Source organism: Acomys minous (assembly GCF_964271855.1).
Source record: "Acomys minous genome assembly, chromosome: 1".
In the NCBI taxonomy this organism is placed as follows: Eukaryota; Metazoa; Chordata; class Mammalia; order Rodentia; family Muridae; genus Acomys; species Acomys minous.
The window spans coordinates 42,092,484-42,116,411 of NC_140483.1; the positions used below are offsets into that span (position 1 = coordinate 42,092,484).

The 23,928-nt window shown below is 39.3% G+C and overlaps 2 protein-coding genes across 6 annotated transcripts in view; one reads left to right on the forward strand and one right to left on the reverse strand.

Annotated features, from left to right (window-relative positions):
- TPR (translocated promoter region, nuclear basket protein) overlaps positions 1-12,873 on the reverse strand; it is a 58,548-nt gene extending 45,675 nt beyond the window's left edge. For both annotated transcript variants that reach the window (XM_084782036.1, XM_084782035.1), the window contains exons 1-12: positions 12,733-12,873; positions 12,090-12,389; positions 10,533-10,637; positions 8,984-9,057; positions 6,842-6,938; positions 6,214-6,317; positions 5,883-6,047; positions 3,261-3,353; positions 2,213-2,293; positions 2,049-2,136; positions 661-801; positions 202-293 (exon numbers count right to left, since the gene is read on the reverse strand). In XM_084782036.1, coding sequence (XP_084638162.1) covers positions 202-293; positions 661-801; positions 2,049-2,136; positions 2,213-2,293; positions 3,261-3,353; positions 5,883-6,047; positions 6,214-6,317; positions 6,842-6,938; positions 8,984-9,057; positions 10,533-10,637; positions 12,090-12,389; positions 12,733-12,802 — 1,410 coding nt within the window. In that variant the 5' untranslated portion in view covers positions 12,803-12,873. The remainder of the gene's footprint in view (positions 1-201; positions 294-660; positions 802-2,048; positions 2,137-2,212; positions 2,294-3,260; positions 3,354-5,882; positions 6,048-6,213; positions 6,318-6,841; positions 6,939-8,983; positions 9,058-10,532; positions 10,638-12,089; positions 12,390-12,732) is intronic.
- Positions 12,874-12,919: 46 nt separating this feature from the next.
- The window catches only part of ODR4 (odr-4 GPCR localization factor homolog), a 30,552-nt gene continuing 19,543 nt past the window's right edge, over positions 12,920-23,928 (forward strand). Inside the window, exons 1-4 of one of the 4 annotated variants that reach the window (XM_084782290.1) lie at positions 12,920-13,060; positions 15,902-16,022; positions 19,666-19,800; positions 22,801-22,896. In XM_084782290.1, coding sequence (XP_084638416.1) covers positions 15,924-16,022; positions 19,666-19,800; positions 22,801-22,896 — 330 coding nt within the window. In that variant the 5' untranslated portion in view covers positions 12,920-13,060; positions 15,902-15,923. Of the gene's footprint in view, positions 13,139-15,901; positions 16,023-19,665; positions 19,801-22,800; positions 22,897-23,928 lie in introns of those variants that run through there. The other 3 variants (XM_084782291.1, XM_084782289.1, XM_084782292.1) reach the window with 3 other exon arrangements.

Here is a 23,928-nt window from a genome sequence, read left to right on the forward strand (position 1 = left end):
ACTGGAAGCTGACAATTAAATCAGAAGAATAGGGACACATAGCGTTTATTTGCAACAGGAGTTCCTCTCACACCTTTCAGGTAGCAAATAACTCCCAGCCTTCCAGCTTGCCAATCTTGAACAAAAAATATGGACCGCTTCAAGAATGTATGTGTCAATAAAAGATACTTTAACAGAAATATGATATAGTATCCTTCTTACCTCAGTTAATTTCATGCCAGGCTTTACAATTTTAGCTACAGCTGCTGCAGTGGGAGACATGGCTGCAAGCTCTTCTTCAGACAATATAGCTCCTGAACAAACACAATTAATTTTTTTTTTCAGCCTTTTTGCAAAATCACAAAACTAAAAGCCAATAATGAATATTTAAACGAAAGGATAAGTGACACTAAAATGTATTTTACTTATATTTGAAATATAACAAAAATATGAAGACAACATAACAATTACAATTAACTGTTCTAGGAATTAATAATCATATGTGATCAAATGGTATTTACATCCCATGATGGTATTAAGACTTTTAGTGTGTTATTTTTCAAATAATCAAGTAAGTTTTCTGTATCGCAGCATAAAAAAGAATTGCTGTTATTTTTATTTAAGCCGCCACGTAGCTAGGTTCAGGCAGCTCAGAGGCTAACAGCTGTCTGTTAGTCATACCTTTACGTTTTGTGGCAGAGAGCAGGTCATTTGCATTCTCTAATTCCTTTTCCAATTTTCCTATTTTCTCAAGCATTTCTTTTTCCATTCGTTCTTTAGATTCTTCAACTTGTAGAAGATGATCCTGTATTGTTTTGTTAGCTAAATATATTTTTAAAGACAGAATATTGAAAACCATGATGAAAATATTGCAGTTTATCAACTAAGACATAGTAAGGATCTTTCCTTCTGGAGACATTAAATTATAGAGAGGCTGCACTTGATTGTTATTATCACTCAAAGTCCTGGCTCTACTTATCAGCCTTAAAATGTTTCATTCTGATGAGTCTAGTCTCTTTTAATACTTCCTACCAGCAACAACCCAAGAGACTATGAATGAAATACGAATGACAGACAAGAGGGTACTAAGTGTATCTTTGCAGTCAATTTGGCCTTTAGTTTAAAACAGAAGTGAGTAGAAAAGATAAATTAACATAAAGATCATAGGTACTGTTGGCCTTCCATTTACTTGGATTCTATATTATAGATTTCATTGTGGCTTGCAAATAATCAGGAAAAAAAATTAACACAACTGCATCTGTACTGACCATGGAGACCACTTTGTCACCATCCCTAAACAATAAAGCAGGCAGTACTGACATTGCATTAGGTACTGTGAATAAGCTAAAGCTGACTTAAGGGAGACCAGCAAATGTGTGTAGGTTACAAGCAAGTCCTGTACCTCTTTAAATATGAAAACTGAGTATTTTTAAGTATCCTTGATGGTCCTGGCACCAACTCTTGAGATATGTTTATCTGCACATGGTCAAAATGATCTTTTGCTTGAGTTTCCTTCAGTTTTTGGCACAATTTAACTGTGAAACTTTGTCTATAGTTTTTACTAGTTTGAAATTTTAACAAAGAATCTATGTGTGAATCTAAGAGCCTAAAACCTATCTAATGGTCCAAGTATGTAATTTGAAGGATTAGATAATCACTTGGAATATCTGATGTTTGTCATCCGAGGAACTACAGTCTCTTTGAGATTACGTAAGGATTCATAGCTAACAGCATATCCACGGTGGGATGGCTGACTACACACACACACACACACACACACACACACACACACACACACACACACACAGTCTCACAGTGTATGAGAGTACCCAAATTGTTCTAAGATGAAAGAGGAAACAAACCACCACTTTAGCATCTACATTTTCAAATACACCACTTGCTTTAAAACATAATTCCAATTTTCCTAGCCGAGGCTCTTTGTTCTATACCAAATTTTGTCCCTGATAAAGCAAACCCTTATTTTAAATTAAATTAGCTACACAAATATGAAGAAATCTGTTTTTTTTAATCTCCTAACCAAACCAACTTATCACAACGTTAAATCTTACCTTCTCCAGCTTCCTTCAGAAGTTTATGCAGTTCATCCACTGCCCGGGTTAGCTCATTGCTCTTTGCCTCTGAGTCATCAGCAGCACTCTAAAAGTTAATCATAAAGTCACCACCAGCCAAGAATCCAACATTAGGGTACTAATGTGTGTGGTAGAGTATTTACCTTGTACAGATTAGAGAGTTTTATGTGAGCATTTAACTCATTGTGGAATTTCTCTTCCATACTGGCCTGTTGTTCTTTGGCCTAAAAATAAAAAATAAAATAAAATATAAGCTCAAATGTAACAATCTGTACACTAGTAAGTAGAGCCTCAACAACTTAAGATACTTATGAAACACTGAGACAGAAAGTCTATTTGTAAAGATTAAAAATAAAACAGATTTCTGATAGTAAATTACTTTGAGGATAAAATAGTACTTTTAAAGGAAAATAATAAAATTAAAATGAACTCACACTAGTTTTTTACCTAGTATTTATGCTATACCATGTAACTACTATTTATGATTCTACTCCACCTAGTAAACATTTGGAGCCATTCTGGTTGTTTTATGGTAGCTAAAGAAAAATGAAAACATGGCATCAGACAGGTGTAGTTGCCCAGGCTTACAATATTATCACCAAAGAACTGAGGATTATGAATTAAGTGGGTCCAGACCATCCTGGAAAACATAGTAAAATCTTATCTAAGAACAACAAACAAACAAACAAACAAACAAACAACTCTAAAACATTTGACAATATTTGTCAACTAACCAACCAGTACACAAGCTTTAATACTTTTGTAAATGAAACTTATTTTAGAAATTAGCATGTAGCTCTGCTGATAGAACCTTAACTAATGTGCTGACTCCCAGTGTTGTATAAAAGCAGGAGCGGCTGGGCGTGGTGGTGCACGTCTTTAATTCCAAGCCTCAGGAGGCAGAGGCAGGTGGATCTTCCTGAGTTCGAGGCCAGCCTGGTCTACAAAGGGAGTTCAGGACAACCAGGGCTACACAGAGAAACCCTGTCTTGAAAAACAAAAGCAAACGAACAAAAAGAGCAGGTGTGATGGGAGCTTACCTCTAATCCCAGAACTCGGGAGGTGGAGGTTTAAGAGTTCCTGGCTATATTACAAGTCTTAAGACCAGCTTGGGGTTCTTGAGACCCCTTCTCAAAATCAAATGAAACCAAACCACAACAACAAAAAATATTTTTAAGTGGCTATATATACCTCTTTTAATTTTGTCAGCAAATCCTCTACATGTTTTTGAAGATGTTCATTTGATGTTTTTAAGCCATTCATCTGTTCTTCCAGTCTCAAAGCCTAGAAATAAATGGGGAAGCAGAAATCAATTTGATATAGTATATAATATTAAAAGTAAAATATACCTCCTCCAAATATAGGTAATTTACAAGAGGCATGATTAAAAAATAAGACCTTTTCCTCTGTGGTGAAATCATTTGCCACACACTCTAGCCTCTACTAGGTTCCTGCTTAAGCCCACTGTTCCAAGTATGAACTGTACCTCATAAGCCCAGTGGGATCTCAAATCTAGCTACAATGACCCCTAAAAGAGCATTGAGCAGCCAGGAAAAAGCACCTGAGTAGATCACTGTGCCCTTTGCTAGAGGACAGGGCTCTAGCTTCATATAGGAAATACCAGAGAGTGCTTGGTCCCCAGCAACAGAAGAAAGACTACCTCTAGTTCAGACAGTGGACAAAAGCCAAAATGGCTCAGCCAAGTGTGGTAGCGCACGCCTTTAATCCCAACACTCCGGAGGCAGAGGCAGGCAGATCTCTGTGAGTTCGAGGCCAACCTGGTCTACAAAGTGAGTCCAGGACAGCCAAGGCTACACAGAGAAACCCTGTCTTGAAAAACCACCACCAACAACAACTCAAAATGGCTTGCTTTTGAGGAAATCTACTGAAAAGATTCTCATAAAAGTTCAAGGTTCAGATAATTTTAAGATCAGACTACGGATGTGGTGAAACAAGCCAAACATGACCCATCACTTTGTGATGGCAGCCAGCCCTATCATAGTGCAGAACCAGGACAGAGATTCCTGCAAACATGTGCAAGTAAGATTCTTGAACCCTGCTGGAGGTCCATAGCTCCTTACCATCTACACGGTGGAAAGTTTTCAGGGCTTCTCTTAAGAGGGGTGTTTCAGACATATGTATATGTAGAACTGTATACCTACCGTATACTCCCAAAGGAAACCCACCAGGAATGATCCTCCCCAGAAGTAAGTAACATTTTGGACCCCAGAGGTTATACAAAAAGAATTCTCTGTCACAAAACCTTCGTGCTTTTCCCTCTTTCCTGTAAGCTGTATCTCTGTTTATGCATGACAAGAGTCCATAACTGACACCATCTTCAGCAAGCGGAATACTGGATATGCTATGTTAAATACAAATCCTTAGAGATACTCTAGTTCCCTGTATGACAAATCTCAGGTATTCCAAGTGATTCCCCATCCACTCAAATTACATACCTAAGCCTTTAGATAGACTTTAGGCTTTTACATAGGGCTTAAGACACTTAGATTGCTTGTTAAAACTTCACACTAGCAAAAACTATAGACAAAGTTTCAGTTAAATTATGCCAAAAACTTGAAACTCAAGCAAAAGATAATTCTAATCATAAGCAGATAAACATGTAATTCGAATTCTATTGTTATTACCATACAACCACATAGTCACTTAACATTAGAGCACAGGGCTGATACTAATAAGGCCTCCCCGTATCAGTAACCCCTTATTCATCAGGATTCAACAGGGAATTGTCTGGTTTGCGCCCTCAGGATGCATTTTCATCTACGAGGTAACCAATAACAATCAACCATATTCAGGCAACTCACTGTCTCAATGATTCGGAAATAAGGTTAAAGTTGTTAGGGAAATTTTAATGGTATACCTGTCACAAATTGGACAGGTTTCCCAGCAGGTGCACATGCTTTTAAATGGCCACTCTGTAGAGGACCTCACTTGTTGTAATTATAAATAAGATTATAATCAGAAGTCTGTTGAACATTAACTACTGTAACTGACTCTATTGAAAAGTGCCAAACTCCTAGTGCAAGTTTTAGATGGTAACTGGACCATGTGATCGACACAGTGAGAAAGAAGTGTGCTTAACAAAGCTCCTGCTATACCAGGGTAAACACAGGTGGTGTTGTAGAACCTAAGGCCGAGGGTAAGAAATCAACAAACAGGTTAAGATATGAAGACTGTTCTTACAGGCCAATCTGTACTTGGTGTTCATTTCTTCATCTGACTTTAAATGGCCTCATCATGAAACATTAGTCTTAGAATGACCTTCACAATCTCTCTATGCATTGCATTCTCTTAATGTTTTCATACAACCATTCAGTGTACCAAATGTTTCACTTCAGTAAGAATAGCAAGAAGAAAACAAACCATTCAAATGAATTTACATGACTATAGTGACAGAGTCGGGCAAAGGGTTTAGTCAGTCTCTTCAAATTGACAAGATTGACCAAAAAGGAAAATGATCAAATTAAATAAGCAAAGAGTTCATTAGCCCAATGCTGTCTTTGTATTTTACTTCCATTGTTATACAATGCAAATTAACAGTAATTTAAGCAAAAAACTTAAACCACAAATGTTAGCACTATTTCTTAAGCATATCTTTGGAAACAACGGTATACTATTAGAGAGTAGGTGGTATGAAATGCCACTAAAAATCTTCTAAACTCTTTATTTCCCTAAGTTAAAGTTGAGTTCTACTGTAGACATTTAACACTAGTTTTGTAACTAACAAGGTACAAAGTCATTTAATGAGTTTACAAACACCGTGCCCAAGATAAAGAAGATAATTTTGCTATTTACCTCTTCTTTTTTGTTTTCAAGGTTACACTTAAGTTCCAGAATCTCATTTCCTTTTTCTCTTCCCAGAGCCAGTAGCTCATCAGTTTTGGTTTTCAGCTCTGTGTTGAGCCATGAATTCTGGTTGTTTAGCAATTCCTTTTCTTGTTCTAAGCGTTTTTCTCGATACTTAAAAAAAAAAAAGTTAACATTTAAGTATATTTATTTTAAAAGTTTTCATTCATAGCTCAGGGACACATAAATTTTATTTCAGAGTAGAAATATAGATTAAGATAACAAAAAGTATAGCAACAACAGGTTCTTAGGCATGCATTGGGAATCAATTATTACTTGCCTTCACAGCAACATCGGAAGCTTGAAGTTCATCCAACTTTAACTGAAGTTCACCCTTTGTCGTATTGCTTTCTTTAAGTTTCTCATTTAGACGCTTAACATCCTCTAGAAAGGAAGATGAGAGTGAGTATCTGAAAATAATGACTAGTTAACACTCACACTCGCAGGAACTAAGTATCAAAATATACTACTAGAAATGCAACCTTTAACACAAAGCGGTTCTCAACTCTCCTATTTTAACTTGTTTCTGTCACAGTTAATTACAAACTAAATTTCTACTTAAAGCCCTTTTATTTTATTATCTACTTGTGTGTATGTGTGTCTGGGTGTATGCACTTGGGAGAAACTTAGTAAGACTAAATAAATAAACAGTATTGTATTACAAAGTTTTACATTTAAAACTTAGCTCAAATTATAGTTACTGAGTTTTCATGGGTAAACTTCTTAGGCACTTAAAAGTATTTATTTTCTGAACCCTGAGTGCTGGGAATTTTGATAATGATTAAAGAAAAGAGACAATAAGATTATTACACTGAACTGCACACTGAAAAAAATATAACAGCAGAAATAACGCGTAACAGCACCAGTAACAAAAAAATGCAGTTAAAGGCACAAATATTTCTTCATACCTGTTAAATATTCAACTTCTTGGGATAGTCTCTCATTGGTTCTGACTAAGTCTCTTTTTTCAGCTTCTAACTCTTCCTTCGCTCTTGTAAACTGGCTCTGTTATGTCAACAAACAGCAAGTTCAAGAATCAATGTAGGTACTTAAATCATCATTTCAATTAACATTAGCAATTACGTAAAAATGCTTTCTTTCCCTTGTAGCACACAAGGTTTTCAGTTTGCTATGGTCACAATTATTTCTGTTCTTATGGCTTAATAATTTGGTGTGATTTCCAAAAAGACCACTGTCAAATTCAGACAGTTTTATCCCTGATGCCTTTATGGTTTCAATAAAAATAAAGATTAAAAAACACAACAACAGCACCACCACCACCACCAGCCCAATTTCCTGCTGACTGCACACTCCATACTCACTCTGTTCTATTTTGTGTTTCTAAGATAGTTCTTAGATACAACAATTTCATAATTTTGCCCTCTGGCATCCTTGTAAAAATATTAGCACGCAGCACATATATATTTATTTCTCAGCCCATTATCTGCTCTGTTGGTCTATGTTCCTGTTATAACATCATAAGATCATACTATTTGCTTACTACACAGTATATACGTTTGAAATCAAGATGTATCATACATACAACTTTGTTGTTTCTAAGCACTGCTTTGGCTACGTGAGGTTTTTGTTTGGTTTTATGCGAACTTTAAAATTACTTCTTCATTCCAGCTAGGAATGCCACTGGAATCTGGTTAAGAACTGCATGTGGCACGAGCCTGAAATACTAGGAAGCCAGGAGTCTCTGCCAGGAGGATTGTGAGCTCCCGGCCAACCTGGGCTACCAAGCCTAAATCTGTACATGTGCCTTGGGCAGGAACCTCTACACTAATGGGGCATTTAAAAACACTTCCTAAATGGGATTGTTCACTTATTTTCAATAGAAATCAGTTGCTTCACCAATGGCAATCTAAGGACACTAGTCTGCTCCTAAGTGATACTAACTTCGTAGGTACTGATGGTTTGCCTCTTACAGAAAAAGCTGGACCTCAGATCCTCCACTACCTGGTTTTTGCACCCTAGTCTGAGGTGAAGTTTCCTCCACCATACTCTCCCTACCATGGTGCCTGGCTTGCCATAGCCCCAAAGCAATAGAGCAAACTGGTCATGCACTGGAACTTGTAAAACTATCAATAAAAACCAACCCGACTGTAAGTTCTGGGTGGTGTTGTATTACAGTGACTAACAGCTGGCTTCCAAGACAGTTAAACACATGACTTTCTACTGCTATCAGTTTTGCTTTTATAAACCTTTATCTCTGTGCGCATCTACCTATCTTCTGGGTTATAGTCTTCATTCTTTTTTTTTTTTTTTTTTTTTTGGTCTTTTGAGGCAGGGTTTCTGTGTGTAGCCTTGGCTGTCCTGGACTCGCTCTGTAGACCAGGCTGGCCTTGAGCTCACAGTGATCCACCTGCCTCTGCCTCTCGAGTGCTGGGATTAAAGGTGTGCGCCACCACGCCCGGCTTCTATCTTCATTCTTGTGGCTGCTTTACCAAACTTAGAATGTTTATCACGACCTTCCATTAAAGCCTATATTAATTTGGAAAACTACCCAGGAACATGCTGTTATTCTGATATAAATACATATTTTAAGTTTTCTTACTACTAAGGCAAAAACAAAACAAAACAAAAAATAAAAAAAACCAAACAACCCAAACAACAACTAGACAGAATCAGAAAGTATAATTTTCTTCTTAGAGTTTTGAAAAACAAATCTGAATCTCAAATCAAATGTAATGTTAAAAAATGTACTTATATACAGTTAAAGAAAAGACTGATTATGACTACTCTATTAAAAAAACAATACTAGCAATCCTTGTCACATTTAATTTGTCAATCTCATCACTACTCTAAAGCAACAGTTACTAATGTAGAGGGCCCCAGCTCCTAACTGTATCAAATATTGTGAATGCTGGCCTCCAGTTGTCATTCAACAGATAATACATAAAAATCAGTTTACAGAAACTGTCCGTACACACTTCTCCATATGTGTCTGCTGGCAGCTTCTAGTAGGACTTGCAATGACTAGTATCAAACACATAAAGCAGAACATAAAACCTGCAATCAGCTTTATTCACTGGACAGCTTTTTACCTGAATGCCCAGATTACGGTCTTGAGCAGTTTCAAGTTCTTTGTTTTTCTCAGTTAACACTTTTACTTGGTTATCTAGAGAAAAAGAATGTAATGAAAACTATCATTATAAAAGAGGGAAAAACCCATTATTTTAGGTTTTCTATTTTGTTTTACTATTTTCCAGATGTACACATCTGTAATTGTACACACAAATACACACACTTCAAATCCAACTATCCACTCTAAGAAGGCACTCATCTGTGTCCACATGCATCCCCATCTTACACCTCATAAAAAGAAGCTGTAATCACAGCCATTCTCCTAAACTTCTTTAGCACCATTTTTGGGCAGGGCTCATTATGCTTTGGAGATTAAGTAACATACAAGCTGTAAATTACAAATGTACATATGTGTGTGCATGCCTATACTACACAGATCTTTCTTTAAATGTTAGTGTTTTGAAAGTAGCCAAAGAAACTATAAATCAAACAAATAGCTAGAGGAAAGTTGAAGTTTATTTAATCACTTAATTATGAGCTCTTGTGTTTCTTCTCTAGAAAGTCAAATCAAATAAAAATTAAGCTATACTTAAAATCCTTCATAAGGCTTTCTTTCCCTTAAGTTTTCTTTCTTTTGTCATGAGCAAAGTAGACAGACAATGAATGTAGCATCTTTCTACAAAAGTTGTAACCTTTAACTACTTTAAGGCTCATAGAAGAAATATGTTGGATTCATAGTTATAACATTTGTAACAAAGTATAATGAAATCAGTAGGTTTTAATTTTTCAATATGAAAACAAATCACTATTTAAATATTCAACTATACGTTTTGGCTGTTTCAATCACTATCAAAAGTACCTTTGATGTGTAAAGCTATGTTAATAGTTGCACATGTTGGTCTAGCAATTTTTATCCTTTAAAAAAAAGACTAGGCGCCTATAGCATGTGTGGCAAAACCACTTTTAATATCAAAGTCAGAATTAGAAACCAGCTGGTTCTCCAGACTGTGGTACCCCATATCCTCATGAAATCTTTCCTGCTAAGTAAAAGCCAAACTATCACCGTGAATACAAATCTCAACGCCTTCTGAGCATTTTCACATATCATAAGTAAATGCTCACAAAGAACAAAGCGTTAGTTTTAGGGGAGAGAGAAGGGGGGGGAGTTGAGAAGGCAGAGCTTCAGTCCTCTCAGAGAACAGTATGTTCTTTTAAGGTTCTTATGAGGAAATAGGGGGAGTTATGGGCCCAAGGTCTGTTGATACCACCAGATTAGACTAAAAACTTTTTTTGGTGTGTGTGTGGGGGTGGGGGGGTGTTGGGCTGAGGAAAGTGCTTGGACGAGGACATTATTATACAATTTATGAGACATGGCAGTGGTCAGTGTGCCTCTGGGCCTGAAGGCAGGGGAGCTAGGTGTATGTTTACCTTTTTGTATCCTTGTTTAGGGCTTTGCTACCTGGAAAGCCTGTTGCCAGGAAGGGCAGGTTCCCTGCTTATGTGATGTCACACCCAGGAGTAACTAGTAACTGAGCACTAACGGGGAGTTATAAAGACATCAATACTTACTCAGCTTCTCAAGCTCCAGGCGCAGGCTCTGACACTCACGGGTTTCACTCACAAGTCTCTCCTGACTCTGAGACAACCTCTTCTCTATCTCAAAGTATTGTTGCTCTACAAAAGACAAGCCCAAACACTAAGAATAAAGTCAAGACAATGCTTCCAAAAGCAGTATTCTTAATACCACTATTCATTTCTTATAATATTGGTGCAAAACTTAAGACACAGCATTGTAAAAATCTAATCTCAATGACTAGATTTAACACGGAAAAGGACTTAACAGTTTCACCTAGTGTATAACAAAAGACAATATTGCCTTAAAAATAAGTATTTATTGAATGGAAAAAAGTTTAAAACTGCATTGTTTAAAAAGGTTTAATATAAAACAATTAAAATTATACCTACTTAAATGTATGTAAAAAGTGGGCATGATGGTGCACGCCTTTTAATCCCAGCAATCCAGAAGCAGAGGCAGGCGGATCTCTGTCAGTTCCAGGCCAGCCTGGACTACAAAGTGAGTCCAGGACAGCCAGGGCTCTTACACAGAGAAATCCTATCTCAAAAAACAAAACAAAACAAAACTTTGTGTAAAAATAAAACTGCAGACTTCTCACAAAGAGAGACTGTGCTTTTCTACTTCTTCTCAGTATTGGGACATATAAATCACTCAATATTTATTGTGTAAATTAATGAACAGAGTACAGTATTGTATCCAAACTCCTTAGTTATTAATTGTGTAGTTTCCATGATCAAATTTGTTTTGATAACTACACCTTTTTGAAGAGAAAACTAATTCAGGTAGAACTTTTTCATCAATCTACCAAAATAGACCACCAATTTCCTCAATTAATGATAAACCAAAACATGTAACAAGAAAAAAAATCTAGTTTTTAAAATTACTATTTTCTTTCTTTCAAGAAAGTTCAAGCCACTTAAGGTCCCTAACTTTCTTGTGTGAGCAACTAAACGAGCTCACAAGCAGATCTTTATAGATTTTTCTATCAACCTCCAACTTTCTGAGAGAAACACGGTATATCCAACTCATTTAGTGCTTTTTCTAGCGTTGTCTTTTTGCATACACATTCATTTTTGTGACCATCTCTTTTATTATGGGAACATAGGGTATACATACACTAAGAACAGGGCATCGCAAGAGGCAAAGGCCTATAAACCCAGGTGAGTAGAAAATAGGGCTAATTACTAATCATTTAAAGGACAACAAAACAGAATTAGATTAGGATCGTTTACTCCTAAAATTCTGGCGTAAATTGACCCAAATTCTCCACAATCTCTGCCTGTGGGCCCAAGTTAACAGTTCCTATGTTAAGACTACGCTAAGCAAAATGAAAATGAGACGAAGATGAATTTAGATCTGGTAGGAGGAGGAGGAGGGTTTGCCCCAAAAATAAATGATAATAATAATAATCACGCAGCGTGGATAAGAGAAGGCCTCCGTTGCGCATGGAGCCTGAGGATGCTACCTGCACACCTTGCAGGGGGAGAGCGTGCAAAGAGGGAGGTCGCACCACAGCCCCAAAACAAGGGCACGAAAAGCTTCTCACTCACCGCTCTCCACCTTGAATTTTTCGTGCCGCCCCTTCAGGCCGTCGATCTCGGACTGCTGATCAGCCAGGAACTTCTCAAGTTTGTTCTGGGCCGACTTAGGCAGCTTGTTCAGCTCGGGGCGCTCCAGCACTTGCTGCAACACCGCCGCCATGTCGGCCGGGGTCGCGGCGGCAGCGGCTGAAGGAGAAGCGAAGGAGGAAGGCGAAGCGCGGAGCCCAGAAGCCTGAGCCGTCGTCAGGTCCGCTCCCTCGCTCGCCGTCTCCCGCGCGCTTGCTCGCCGGAGACTCCCGCGGCGGGACCCTGGGAAATAGAGTCCCGCGTTTAGACGCAACAAGGGCCGCGCCGCCGCGCCATCTTTGCGCGCAGCCGCCGGAAGCTATGCACGCTGGGACTGCGAGTTCACAGCGGCCTCTGACCTAGCTTTTGGTGACACCCGCTTCCAGACCCAAAGGCTCCTGGGAAATGTAGTGTATTTCCCCCACTCGCTTCCGCGAGCTCAGCCGCGCACGTCCCGTTCCGCTTCCTTCTTCCTTCCCCAACCCCAGCTGGCCTCGTTCGGCTGTGCCGAGTGTCCGCGCGGTGGCGCTACATCATAAGTGCGCAGCCACCCTCGTCCTTCCCCCGAGGAGCAAGGCGACCTTACCGTCAAAACCACGGGATGCCATGGGTACTCCTCTGTGGCTGCTTCTAGAAACCGAGCCACTAAAGGGCATGGATCACCGCAAGGCAGCTCGACAAGCTCCGGGCTGCAGCCACGCTCTCAACAGTGCCCCAAAGGGGGCGGGGTGCCGGCCGCGCTTGCTTTGCTAGAAGAGCTGCGGAGCTGGGCACCGGACGGCTTGCGTCATCAGTCTGCGTCCCGTTTGGTGCCGAGACCCTCGTTTGAAATGGGAAGTGAAGCGTCCACTGTCGCTTTCTGATGAGTTCATTGGCTGTGAAAGCGGGACCTGAGTGGCATCTGTCCCTGGAAGGTAGCTTCCTGTACCCTCTTTCTTGCTGACAGAAGGTTCGAGAGATTTATTTGCCACGTGTGCACGTTCTTAGAACAAGTGAGTCGGCTTACGAATGTGTGTGCACTCGGGCACCAACAAGCTTCCTCTTCAAGGGGCGAAAGGATATAGTATAGGGAACATATGGAGAGTAACTCCGATGCACACTCAAGTCTAGTTCTGGGAGGTTAGCTATGTCAGCCTCGTACCTACATGCTTTTGGAGGTGTGAGGTACTGACTGATTCAATGAGAATTAAAGTAGTCCGGTTAATATTTTAAACAAAAAGAAATCAGGAAGACTTTGAATGTAGCTTATGTAGTAAGATGACATTGCAGGCGAAAAAGTGTCTGATGTTGATGCTTTTACATGAAAATGTTATAGAACAATTTTACGGAGACACCCGTCGTCGCCTTGCCACACTAACAGAACCATGTTTGTTTCCAGATCCTGATTCAGCAGTGTCATGCCTAGTTACTTTCCTGGAAGAATTCGTTGACTCTTGATTGAAAATAAGGGCTAGCACATGCCTGTGATCTCAGCTATGGGGTATAAGATGTGGGAGGGTTATCATTTCAATACAGCCTACAGCCTGGGTTAGTAGTCAGACCCCCCCCCCCAATTAAGGGGGTGGGAGGGATTAAGCTAGTAGGGTTATTATATTAGTTTCCATTCACAAAGTCAAAGAGAGAACAGGAGATTCCCCTTTGCAATGATTTAAAAAGGACGTGTGAGCAAAACAGGTGGCCAGAACTTAAATTCCATCTTTTCCACTCACCAGTTTTGCCATTTGGAGGCTATTAATATTTAATGCTATTTAACATTTCCTTCTTTGGATGTCTCTGTGTATGGAATGAAGATGGTGATAATAGTATTTACCTTGTAGGGATTCATATTAAATGTCAATACACGTAAAATGCTTAGAAAAAATGTCCTGTGTCGAATGGAATCAGTATAGTTGTCATTGTTGCGCTACTGTTTACTTACGTGGCTGTTGTCAATTATCTCGTGGCGGTAATCATATTGTTCACATTTGTGCCTTCCCAACTAGCACAATTTCTAGAAAGCAGTAATTTTACAATATACATTGGATAAACAATGAGTCTCTCTACCTCTTAATGAAGTAATTAGAAATCCATCTTTCATATTTTATTTATTTTTATGTGCCTTTGGTGTTTGGCCTGCAGGTATATCTCTGTGAGGCAGTCAGATTCACTGGAGCTTGGGTTACAGACAATCGTAAGCTGCCATGTGGGTGCTGGGAATTGAGCCTGGGTCCTCTAGAAGAGCAGCCGATGCTCTTAGCCACTGAGCCATCTCTCCAGCCTCCATCTTTCATATTTTAGAAATGAGAACATAGAAGTTCACCAGTTGTCAAAGAGAATGCAGCTAAGGTGTAGTCCTAAAATAGGAAATTAGTGTTGACTAATGGTTTCATTATTATCTTATCTCAAGTGGGAAACAGCTTTGATTTCTCATGGTTAATTGGTAATTATGATTTTTTTTCTTTGTCTTTTGAGGCAGGATTTCATGATTTAGATCAGATTGGCCTGGAACTCATTTTATAGTTTTGGCTGGCCTCCAACTCATGACATCAAGTCTGCTTCAGCCTCTGGAGTGCTGGAATTCCAGGAATATACCATCATATCTGGCTGGGAGTAGGCACTTCCTTTCTTTCTTTAAAAAAATGATTTAAAAATTATAATCTGGTGTGTATATCTGTTGGAAAATGCTACACGTATATAGACTTGAGAAGTGGGCATCAGATTTCCTGGAGCTGGAGCTACAGGCATTTGTGCACCACTAGACTTGGGTGCTGGGAACTGAACTCACCTCTCCAGCCCCCAGGAAGTTGTTTCTTACAGCTCTGAGCTAAGAATTCCATTTAGCTGTACAAAAAAAGAATGCCCTATTTAGTAAAGAACTGTGGAGTATTTTAATTCAGAACGTGGCTGATCTGGCAGAGGATCATATCCAAAGATCTTCTAGGTCTGTGTGATCCAGCTGGAATACAGACACGCCTTTAATCTCAGGAGACAGAGGCAAGCAGATATCTGAGTCAAAGGCCAGCCTGGTATAAAGCAAGTTTCAAGTAAAGAAAAGCTTAGGCCCAGGCGTGGGGCTACACCCCTTTAATCCCAGCACTCAGGAGACAGACGCATGCAGGTCTTCTGAGTTCCATTCAGTTCTGTTCAGGCAGTTTGGTTGATTCGGTAAGTTCAGAGGCAGGACAATAGAGCTGACTTTGTGGCAGTTCTGTTTGTGGAACTCAGAAGCAGTTTTACAGGGAGGATTTTAAAGAGGTTGAAGAGCGAACAAGCTAGACACAAGTGAAGACAGCATGAACCAGAAAATGAGAAGGAGCCAGAAGATGATTATTAGAACCGATTACTAGAGGTAGTATGAAGCTAACCAAAGCAATTCAGTCAGAAGCAAGAGAAGCCAGTTTGAATCAGTCAACTTAGAAAGGAGTTTTGAGCCAGACAGCTGAGTTGAACCAGTCAGTCAGAATTCAGAAAGAGCTACCAATGGTGAGCTTATTCAGCTGTGTGTCTCAGAGCCTGAACACATTCTCAGCCTAGATTAGATTGTATGGGTGCTAGAAGCCTCTAGGTGTAGCTGAGGTTAGCAGTAAGCCTGGGAGGTGACAATTACACCAGGCAAATAAGTAACTTTAACATTGAATCACTGCAACCATTGAATCACATAGGATGATTGTCAGGATTACGTCACTTTTTTGTTCTTTTGCCCGTTTCTCCAAGGCTAAAACATCCAAAATCACATCGCCCCCCCCCAAATGCTAACTTTATTACTTGTGATTTAGGTTATTGAATTGCGTGTCAATAATGGGAAGAACCTACATTGTAGAAGAGACTGTTGGCCAGTATCTCTCGAACATTAATCTCCAAGGACAACGTTTTGTCTCTGGTCTTTTGATAGGACAGGTATGTATGTATCTGCTACTCTGCATGTTGTTAAAATCAAATCCCTCACTCATTTAAACTAATTATACCACTTAATAGTAACTTCAGGGTTGGGCTGTGGAAGGAACATAAATCTGAGGCAGTTAAGCTGAAGGGGATCTTTGAGTTAACATTCTAAGGAGTTTGAATAAGTGTGATCATTTTCCCTTCAGTGCTGTGAAAGTAACTTTAAAAATGTCAAAACCTCACAATGTAAGTCTTCACTGACCAGATTACTGGCATTTTGCTTTCCTCATGTTTTGGACTGGATACATAGCTTAGCTGGTACTTGCCCAACTTACATAAACAAAACTTTAACATCGTTCAGTGTCTAGCAGGTGGCCTAGTTACCATATCTGTTGGGCTGGTCCAGGTGCTGCTTGCTTCTGGATAAGAACAGGTGGACCTCAAGATTAAAGGTCATGTTTCTCTCAGGAATACCTAGAGTGCTTTAAGGTAAGGCCTGTGTACTAGGCCAAGGTGTAGAAAGAGTTTCCCATGGAGTGTTACAGTTTAGCTCTTTTATAATGAAATTGCTGGTGTCAGCTGGCAGTGGAGACTCTGGAGCTCCATGAGCCCATGATGATATCAAAGGTGTTATAGCTCTTAGTCAAGCTGCTGTGTTAAGCACGGCAAAGATTTGGGTAGACACCTGAAACCAGCCAGAAGCAGGCGCTTCATTGGTGGTTAGCAGGCTTCAGTGGCTGTCGAGGCAGCTTCGCCATCACTATCTTGACTGCCTTGACTGGCAGTGAAGCCCCAGGTGTCCAGCCACGATTCATCCTCAGAATAAATGGAGTCTCAGACAGTCATGGTGGAGGAATGGCACACGAGAGAGAGGGAGCCAGCCAACCTTTATTTATAAACCTTGGGCAGTGGGGAGAGGTTTAAGGTGAATGTGTCTGATTCATTGGGGCTAGGGGTGCCAGGATACTTAATTTGCACGCAGTAGCACAGGGTCCTATCACAAGAAGGAAAAAAAAAAGCCAGTACTTAATTGTTTTGTGGGTGGGGGAAGAACTTCCAGGTAGAATTAAAGGTCATTTGCTGAAGGTTAGGATCTCCTTAGCATAGGGTGGGGTAATCCCCAGGTGCTTGCTGAACAGGTTCTCTCAGGAAAGGGTCAGGCCTATCATCTTCCCTGAAGGGTAGGTGATGATCCTTAGGGGAAGAGAAAACCCTGCCGAGAAAGGGAGTCCATCGTAATAGGCTGAGCCCTGTTGGCTCTCCGGATAGACCAGACTTGGACCTCTCCAGCAGCACCTCATACCTTAAGTGTCATCACCAATGTTACTGGTGGTTGTCAGAGTGGTCAAAGTCAGGATCAGTTCTTTCCAAGTTCTTGGCTTCTTATCCAAGACATTGATAACTTGGCAAGATAGCTTTATAAGGAACAAGGCAAGAGTCCACATTCACTGCAGGCCAAGTGCTAGAGGTATGGAAGTGCCCAAATTATTGTTAGTAGCTTTGCTTAATAGGGTTCAAAAGAAGATGCTGGCTTCTAAGGCTGTAGTTTGGATGATTGTCTATTTTTATTGGTTGGTTAGCTAAGGTCTGATACTCATTTTCCCCAATGTACATGTCCTTCCCCATAAGCCACCTGATTAATTCAGTTTAAATTAAAGCATAGATTGCCCCTCCCCTCAAGTTCACTTGATGGATGTTTTATCTAACTGCACAGGCACCTAAAACCATTTCAGGTTCATTGGACATTGCTGTTCTTCTTACCAGATGTGTTGGGAACTGGCTAATGTGATTGTTACCAAGAACAGGGGCATCTGTACTGTTGCTTAGAGATGGAAATGATGTGTAGCCTGATACAGAGAGAGACCTGAGGGGGTGAGGCTGCTAGGAGAGGGGGGTTGGTGCATGGTTCCTGCAGGTGAAGGAACGGGGCTACCAAGTATATTGTAAGAGGGGGCAGGTGAGCAATGACCCAAGTGAAATAGGGTCCTAGAGTAAACTACCTTCTGTGCTTTTCTGTTTCGCTCAGCACCTCTTAAACCAGGCTTTTACTACCTAGTCCAAGCTGGCCTGGAACACTGCACCGTTCTCACTGTTGATGTGAACCACCATATTGAACTCTGCACTGTCTTTACTTCTTCATTTGCTGCATCCTTCCTCTTCCTTCAGAGCTCCAGAGCTCACTCTTGTCCTCTTCTGTCTTCTCAAGCTTTTTTCCTACTCTAAATGTCAATTTTTCTTTCTTTTCAAAGTTCATTGTCTTAGGAAAGCAGAGTCGCTTCTGTGCCAGACATGGTGGCTCATGAGTCTAGTCCTGGTACTTGGAAGCAGGAGGCGTACATAGTGAGTTTGTGGCCGGCCTGGCCTATGGAAAGCCCAGTTCAAAAACAAAATGGGAGAAGGGGTAGAGAGGACTTTTAAAAAGAGATATAGATATGTACTTTTTACATTTTACTTGTATGGTGTGTGTGTGTGTGTGTGTGTGTGTGTGTGTGTGTGTGTCTGTGTGTGTGCCTGCCCAAGGAACCCACAGGGGTTGGAGCCCTGAAGCAGGAGCTGCAGGCTGTTGTCCACTACCAGATGTGGTAGCTGAGAACTGAATCTGGCTGCTCTGCAAGAGAGTACTCACTCTTAACCACTGAGCCGTCTCTCCAGCCCTAAGAGACACCTCTTTAATCAAACTATATACTCTTCCCTGTGTATATTTGAACATGATTTTCTGGAAATAAGTATTATTTCCAGATGACGCTAATGATCACTAGGGAGCATCAGGTCATACTTGGAGATAGAATACTGTCCTAACTAAGATCATGAGCCTTTTAGCTAATTTAGGAGCCATGGTGTAGTGAAACTGAGATGCCTTTTAGCCCACAAATTTATTTTTGTATCTTTCACTTTTTATTACCACTTAACTGCTGTTAAAAATGAAGACCATGGAGTTTGTAACCACTTTGAATTTTGTTCCAAATCCCCTCTGTTGTTCTTTTGATGCATTTGTGTAAGGGTTTGTTGCTGTTGTTTGGCTTTTTTTCCTATTATTGCAATACAGGTAAAATAAACAAGGTCATTTTTCATTTTCTAAATGAGATTTTAATGTTTGCTAAACATCCAATCTATTTAAACTACAGAGAAAATAAATAAAATCACTGGAATATTGACTGAGTATACTATATTTTAGTTGTGTCAGTTCACACACACATTTAACAACAATAACAAAATCTTGTTGTACAAGTTGTATAGCCCTGGCCAGTCTAGAATTCTTGTAATCCAGAAAGACCTAACTCCTTCCTGAGTGTGCTGGGCTATGTATGCACGCCATCATGTCTGGTTTATATGGCACTGGTGACTGCTGCCAGAGCCTTCTACATGCTAGAAAACTGCTGTACCACCTCAGCTACATCCACAGATCTAGAGTCGTTTCTGAAGACCACTCTGTGATTTATATTGAGGTTGTCTAAGTAAATACTTGCTATTATTTATATTAAAGATAAATAGTATATGAGACATATCACAAGGCTGTTCACTAAAGCTCTGAGTGTAGATTTCATAATATGAGTATGAACAAGTTACATTGCTACAAATACTGTTTACTTTTTGCATGAGGTATCCAGTTGTTCAATCAGATATAAATGTAATAAGCTCTTACAATTTGTTTTTAAAGTGTTCTTCACAAAAGGATTATGTGATTCTTGCCACTAGAACACCACCTAAAGAGGAACAAAAGGAGAACCTCAAACACCCCAAAGCTAACTTGGATACTTTGGATGAGGAATGGGCCACAGAACATGCCACCCAGGTAATATTATATCATTATAAACAAAAGAAAAAAATGTTTCCTGGATCACAGGACTAGAATTTTAAGAGTATTCGTAAATGCATGCCAGTTCATATGTTGTATTAAAGCAGTTTTACAGAAGGCCCTGAGCATGAATGGTTCTTAGGACTTTGTTAACTGAAGAAGTCAGAGAACACATTGAGTATATCAAGGGCAGTACAATGTGGGCAAGTGACACAAAGACACAATACTAGGAAAATAGCAAGAAGCAGGGCAGTCTGGTTGTTGAAACACAGAGAGTATAGGAAAATGTAGTTAAATACAATGCTTGTTGATGGGTGAGTTTGGAATACAGTCCTAAAAAGTGTACATGGTAGAGAAAAGCCCAGTGGTAGCGACAGGTAGAGTCATGGCTTTTAAGGATGTGCCCTTAAAAAAAAATACATATGTATGTGGCCACCACCAAGTCAAGCAGGCTTCGTTGGATCGTTCCACACCTGTGAGTTATGGGCAGCACAAATTAAACTCACTGGATTATTCTTAAAGTCAAAGAAGAGCATGAAGTAGGAAGGAGCAGCATAGGTGGTGGGGCTGGATCTGGGAAGGGTGGCAGAATGTGGTCAGAGTGCATTGTGCAAAATTAATGAAAGTATCACATTAAAAAGTACAGTGATAAACTTTTTACATCTCCTTATTTTAAAGGAGATTAAAGAGATCAATTTGCCGGTAACTTATAAGATAGCATTGCTATTGGCCCAGTAATGTTGGAAAGGAGAGCCTGGAGACAAAAGCGAAACTAAAGTTAAAGCAGTAGTCCAAACTAATGGCTCTATGAGCCTCAACTGATTCTGAGCTTTATGAGGGTAGGAGCTATGTTTCTTTTATTTATGGCTCTAATCTGAGAGCCTAGCACAGCATTTTCATGGTTTATGATGTGACTTGTAATGTACTAGACTAAAAATGTATGGATAAATTCGCTTAAACTTCATTAATAATTTTAGAAAAAGAACTAGGATCATAAAAATTGAGTGACTGGGTTGATTGGAGTAAGGAGACTTAGAAGAGAAAAATAGCCCAAGTAGGCTGAGACTTTTAACTTTGGGTGTTTGTGAAAACAATATTGCTGTTAGAAGAAGAGGAAATGGACTTAGGGGTTGCTGAAAAACTAATATGATACTTTACTTAAAAGTATTTCTTTCGTGATTTGTAGCATAGAATAGTAAAGGTTATTAGAGTAAGATAAGAGTAATTATTGAATTTCCTTCTCAACTTAAAAGCCTCTAAGATACATAAATGTGCATATATTTGTGATGGGCCAATAGTATGCAATTATTTGAAAAGATTCCAAGAAATAATACTGTTGTCTTCCTGTTATAAATTTGCTTTGGCTTTCTTATATTTTTTTTCATGTGTTTGCAGTGTGTGTGCATGCTTGTATATGTGTGTGTTTGCATGTGTGTAAGTGGAGGCTCAAGGTTTCTATCAGTAACCTTTCTCACTCTGCCATCTTGTTCTTTGAGGCAGAGGCTCAGTCAAGCCCAGTGCTCCGTGGTACAGCTTGTCTTGCTAGCCAGCTTGCTCTAGGGAATCCCTTTTCTTTACTCTCAGAGGATGAAATTACAGGCTAGCACATATGCCCACCCAGCATTTACGTGGGCTCTTGGGATTTGAACTTTGATCTTTATGCTTTTGCATCAAGTGCTTTAACCACTGAGCAACCACTTCCCCACACTTTCCCTATGAAATCTCATGTGTTCTATATAATTTATATGCAAATACATATAGAGAGAATATATATGAATTTATAATACTCAATGTAATTAATATTTTTACCTCTAGAAAGAGTTAACTATTTATTAACTTTTAAAGCTATATAGGTACCCCATGATAAATATGAAAACTTTGTCACATTTGTCATTTTGATTATGTGGAATTTATGAAACCAGAGGGGAACCGTGAACTGACATAATGCAGATACAGTAGAAATTACACTTTTATACCTAATTTTCTAAGATTTCACTTTGTAGTTGTTTTCTTATTCCGTAAAAACTATAAAAGCTAGCAGAAGTACTCTTATCCCTGAACGTGGCTGGTAGAGAAAAACTTGTAGGTTTAAAACCAGCCACAGTCATGTGAAGGGGAAATATGAATAAGTAGAGGGCAGATTAGTATATAAAGATACAAGATTGGATGATTCTATAGGGAAATCCTGTGGAAGTTCAAAGTACCAGGGAAGATATCTCCCTCAAGTTGGCTTTGAACTTATCTCATTGAATTCAGACCTGGGAATGTAAAAGCAGTCAATTTAGTCTGAGGGAAAAGCCTGAGAAAAGGCATAGCATTAGAAAGCACGGGGCAGTGTGTGGTGAACAGGGAGTAATTTCGACCAATGCTCAAATATTTCAGAGATAGCTAATCAGCTCTGTCTCTAATATCAGATTTGCTGTATTCTGGAAAGATTAAAATCACAGTCTAGGTAAAATATTTACTCTGCAGATAGTTGGAAGACCATTGCAAAAATTTCAGAAGTAAGTTCACAAATCTTAGGAGAAAGGGGTCTCTATATGTTGCCCCCAGAGAAGTTCTCTGTTGGTCTGATGTATTGTTTCATTTACAGAGTGGTTTTAAGGTATAAAGATGGCGCTGCTCTGAGAAGGGTTATGCATATAGCAATACTCCAGTTTCTAAACTGCCTGTACCTGGATTCTATATGTATAGTTGGTCCCAGATAGGTATTTGCTGATTTAATGTTTACAGTATCAAATAGAAAAGACCAGTCTAGCCGGGCGTGGTGGCGCACGCCTGTAATCCCAGCACTCGGGAGGCAGAGGCAGGTGGATCGCTGTGAGTTCGAGGCCAGCCAGGTCTACAAAGTGAGTCCAGGACAGCAAGGCTACATAGAGAAACCCTGTCTCGAAAAAAAACCAAAAAAATAAAAAAAAATAAAAATAAAAAAAGAAAAGAAAAGAAAAGAAAAAACCAGTATACTTATGATAGCTGATACTGTCTTTTTATCTTCAGGTGTCCAGAATGCTCCCTGGAGGACTTGTGGTTCTTGGAATATTTATTATTACAACTTTGGAACTAGTAGACGATTTTCAAAATGCCCTGCGCAGAGTAAGTCCAGTGTAGCAAAAACTCTTAATGACATCAGAGTTCTACATTTTACTAATTAGATATGTATGTATTGACCTTAAATTGACCATAACTCTGTGTGTGTGTGTGTGTGTGTGTGCGCGCGCGCACACGCATTAGTGTTCCATAATTCTTATGCTAGAATTATGCTTAGTTCCTTTTTCTTTCATTTCTTGCAGATCTTTTGTGCATAAATCTAAATATTTTTCAGTCAAAACTATATATTATAAAATAAGTTTTAGGGTTTGTGTATTATACATGTATATATGATAGGGAGGGGAGTCATCATGGGAGGGGGGAGGATGGCAACCTGGTAGATCGGCTCTGTCCTTCCACCTGTTCATGGATCTGCAGACAGACAGCCTTGCCTACAGAGTGCGACTGTCTCAAATAGAAAAGAAATGGTGGACCTTGAGATATACTGCAAGAAATAACTGTATAAAATGTATAGATTATTGTCAGTAGTTTTGGTCATTACCTAATACTGTATTTCCTGGAGCAATTTCTTTTGGTATCAGGAAAACTGTGACTCTTCTGATGAGTTGTTTTCAGCTTATAGACCATTAGAATGATACTACAAACTAGACCTCTCTACACACTGTTGTAGGAATAATTAGAGCCACGTTCATGACGCTCTAGCCTCATTCCAAATGCTTGCTTTATAGGTAATGACACAAATCTGGGTCACTATTCTGATTTTTTCTTTTAAGTTTTTACTACTTAACTGTTTTGTGAAACTTAAATAAGAAATACTAAATGGGGAACATCTTATTTTTGTGGTTAAAAAATACTTACTCTTCTTATAACAAAAATAAAGTTTGTATTCTATATTTCATATAAATACTAACTGCCCCAAATTAATTTATCATGTCCAGTTAATAATTAGTTACAGGAAATGACATTTTTTACTTAAGTCAGTTTTTATGTGAGTCCTTTTATGAAATCACAAATGGTTAGTATACCATGGTATAGTTGATGACATTCTGAAGATTAGGAATTGCCATCGTCTTTTCC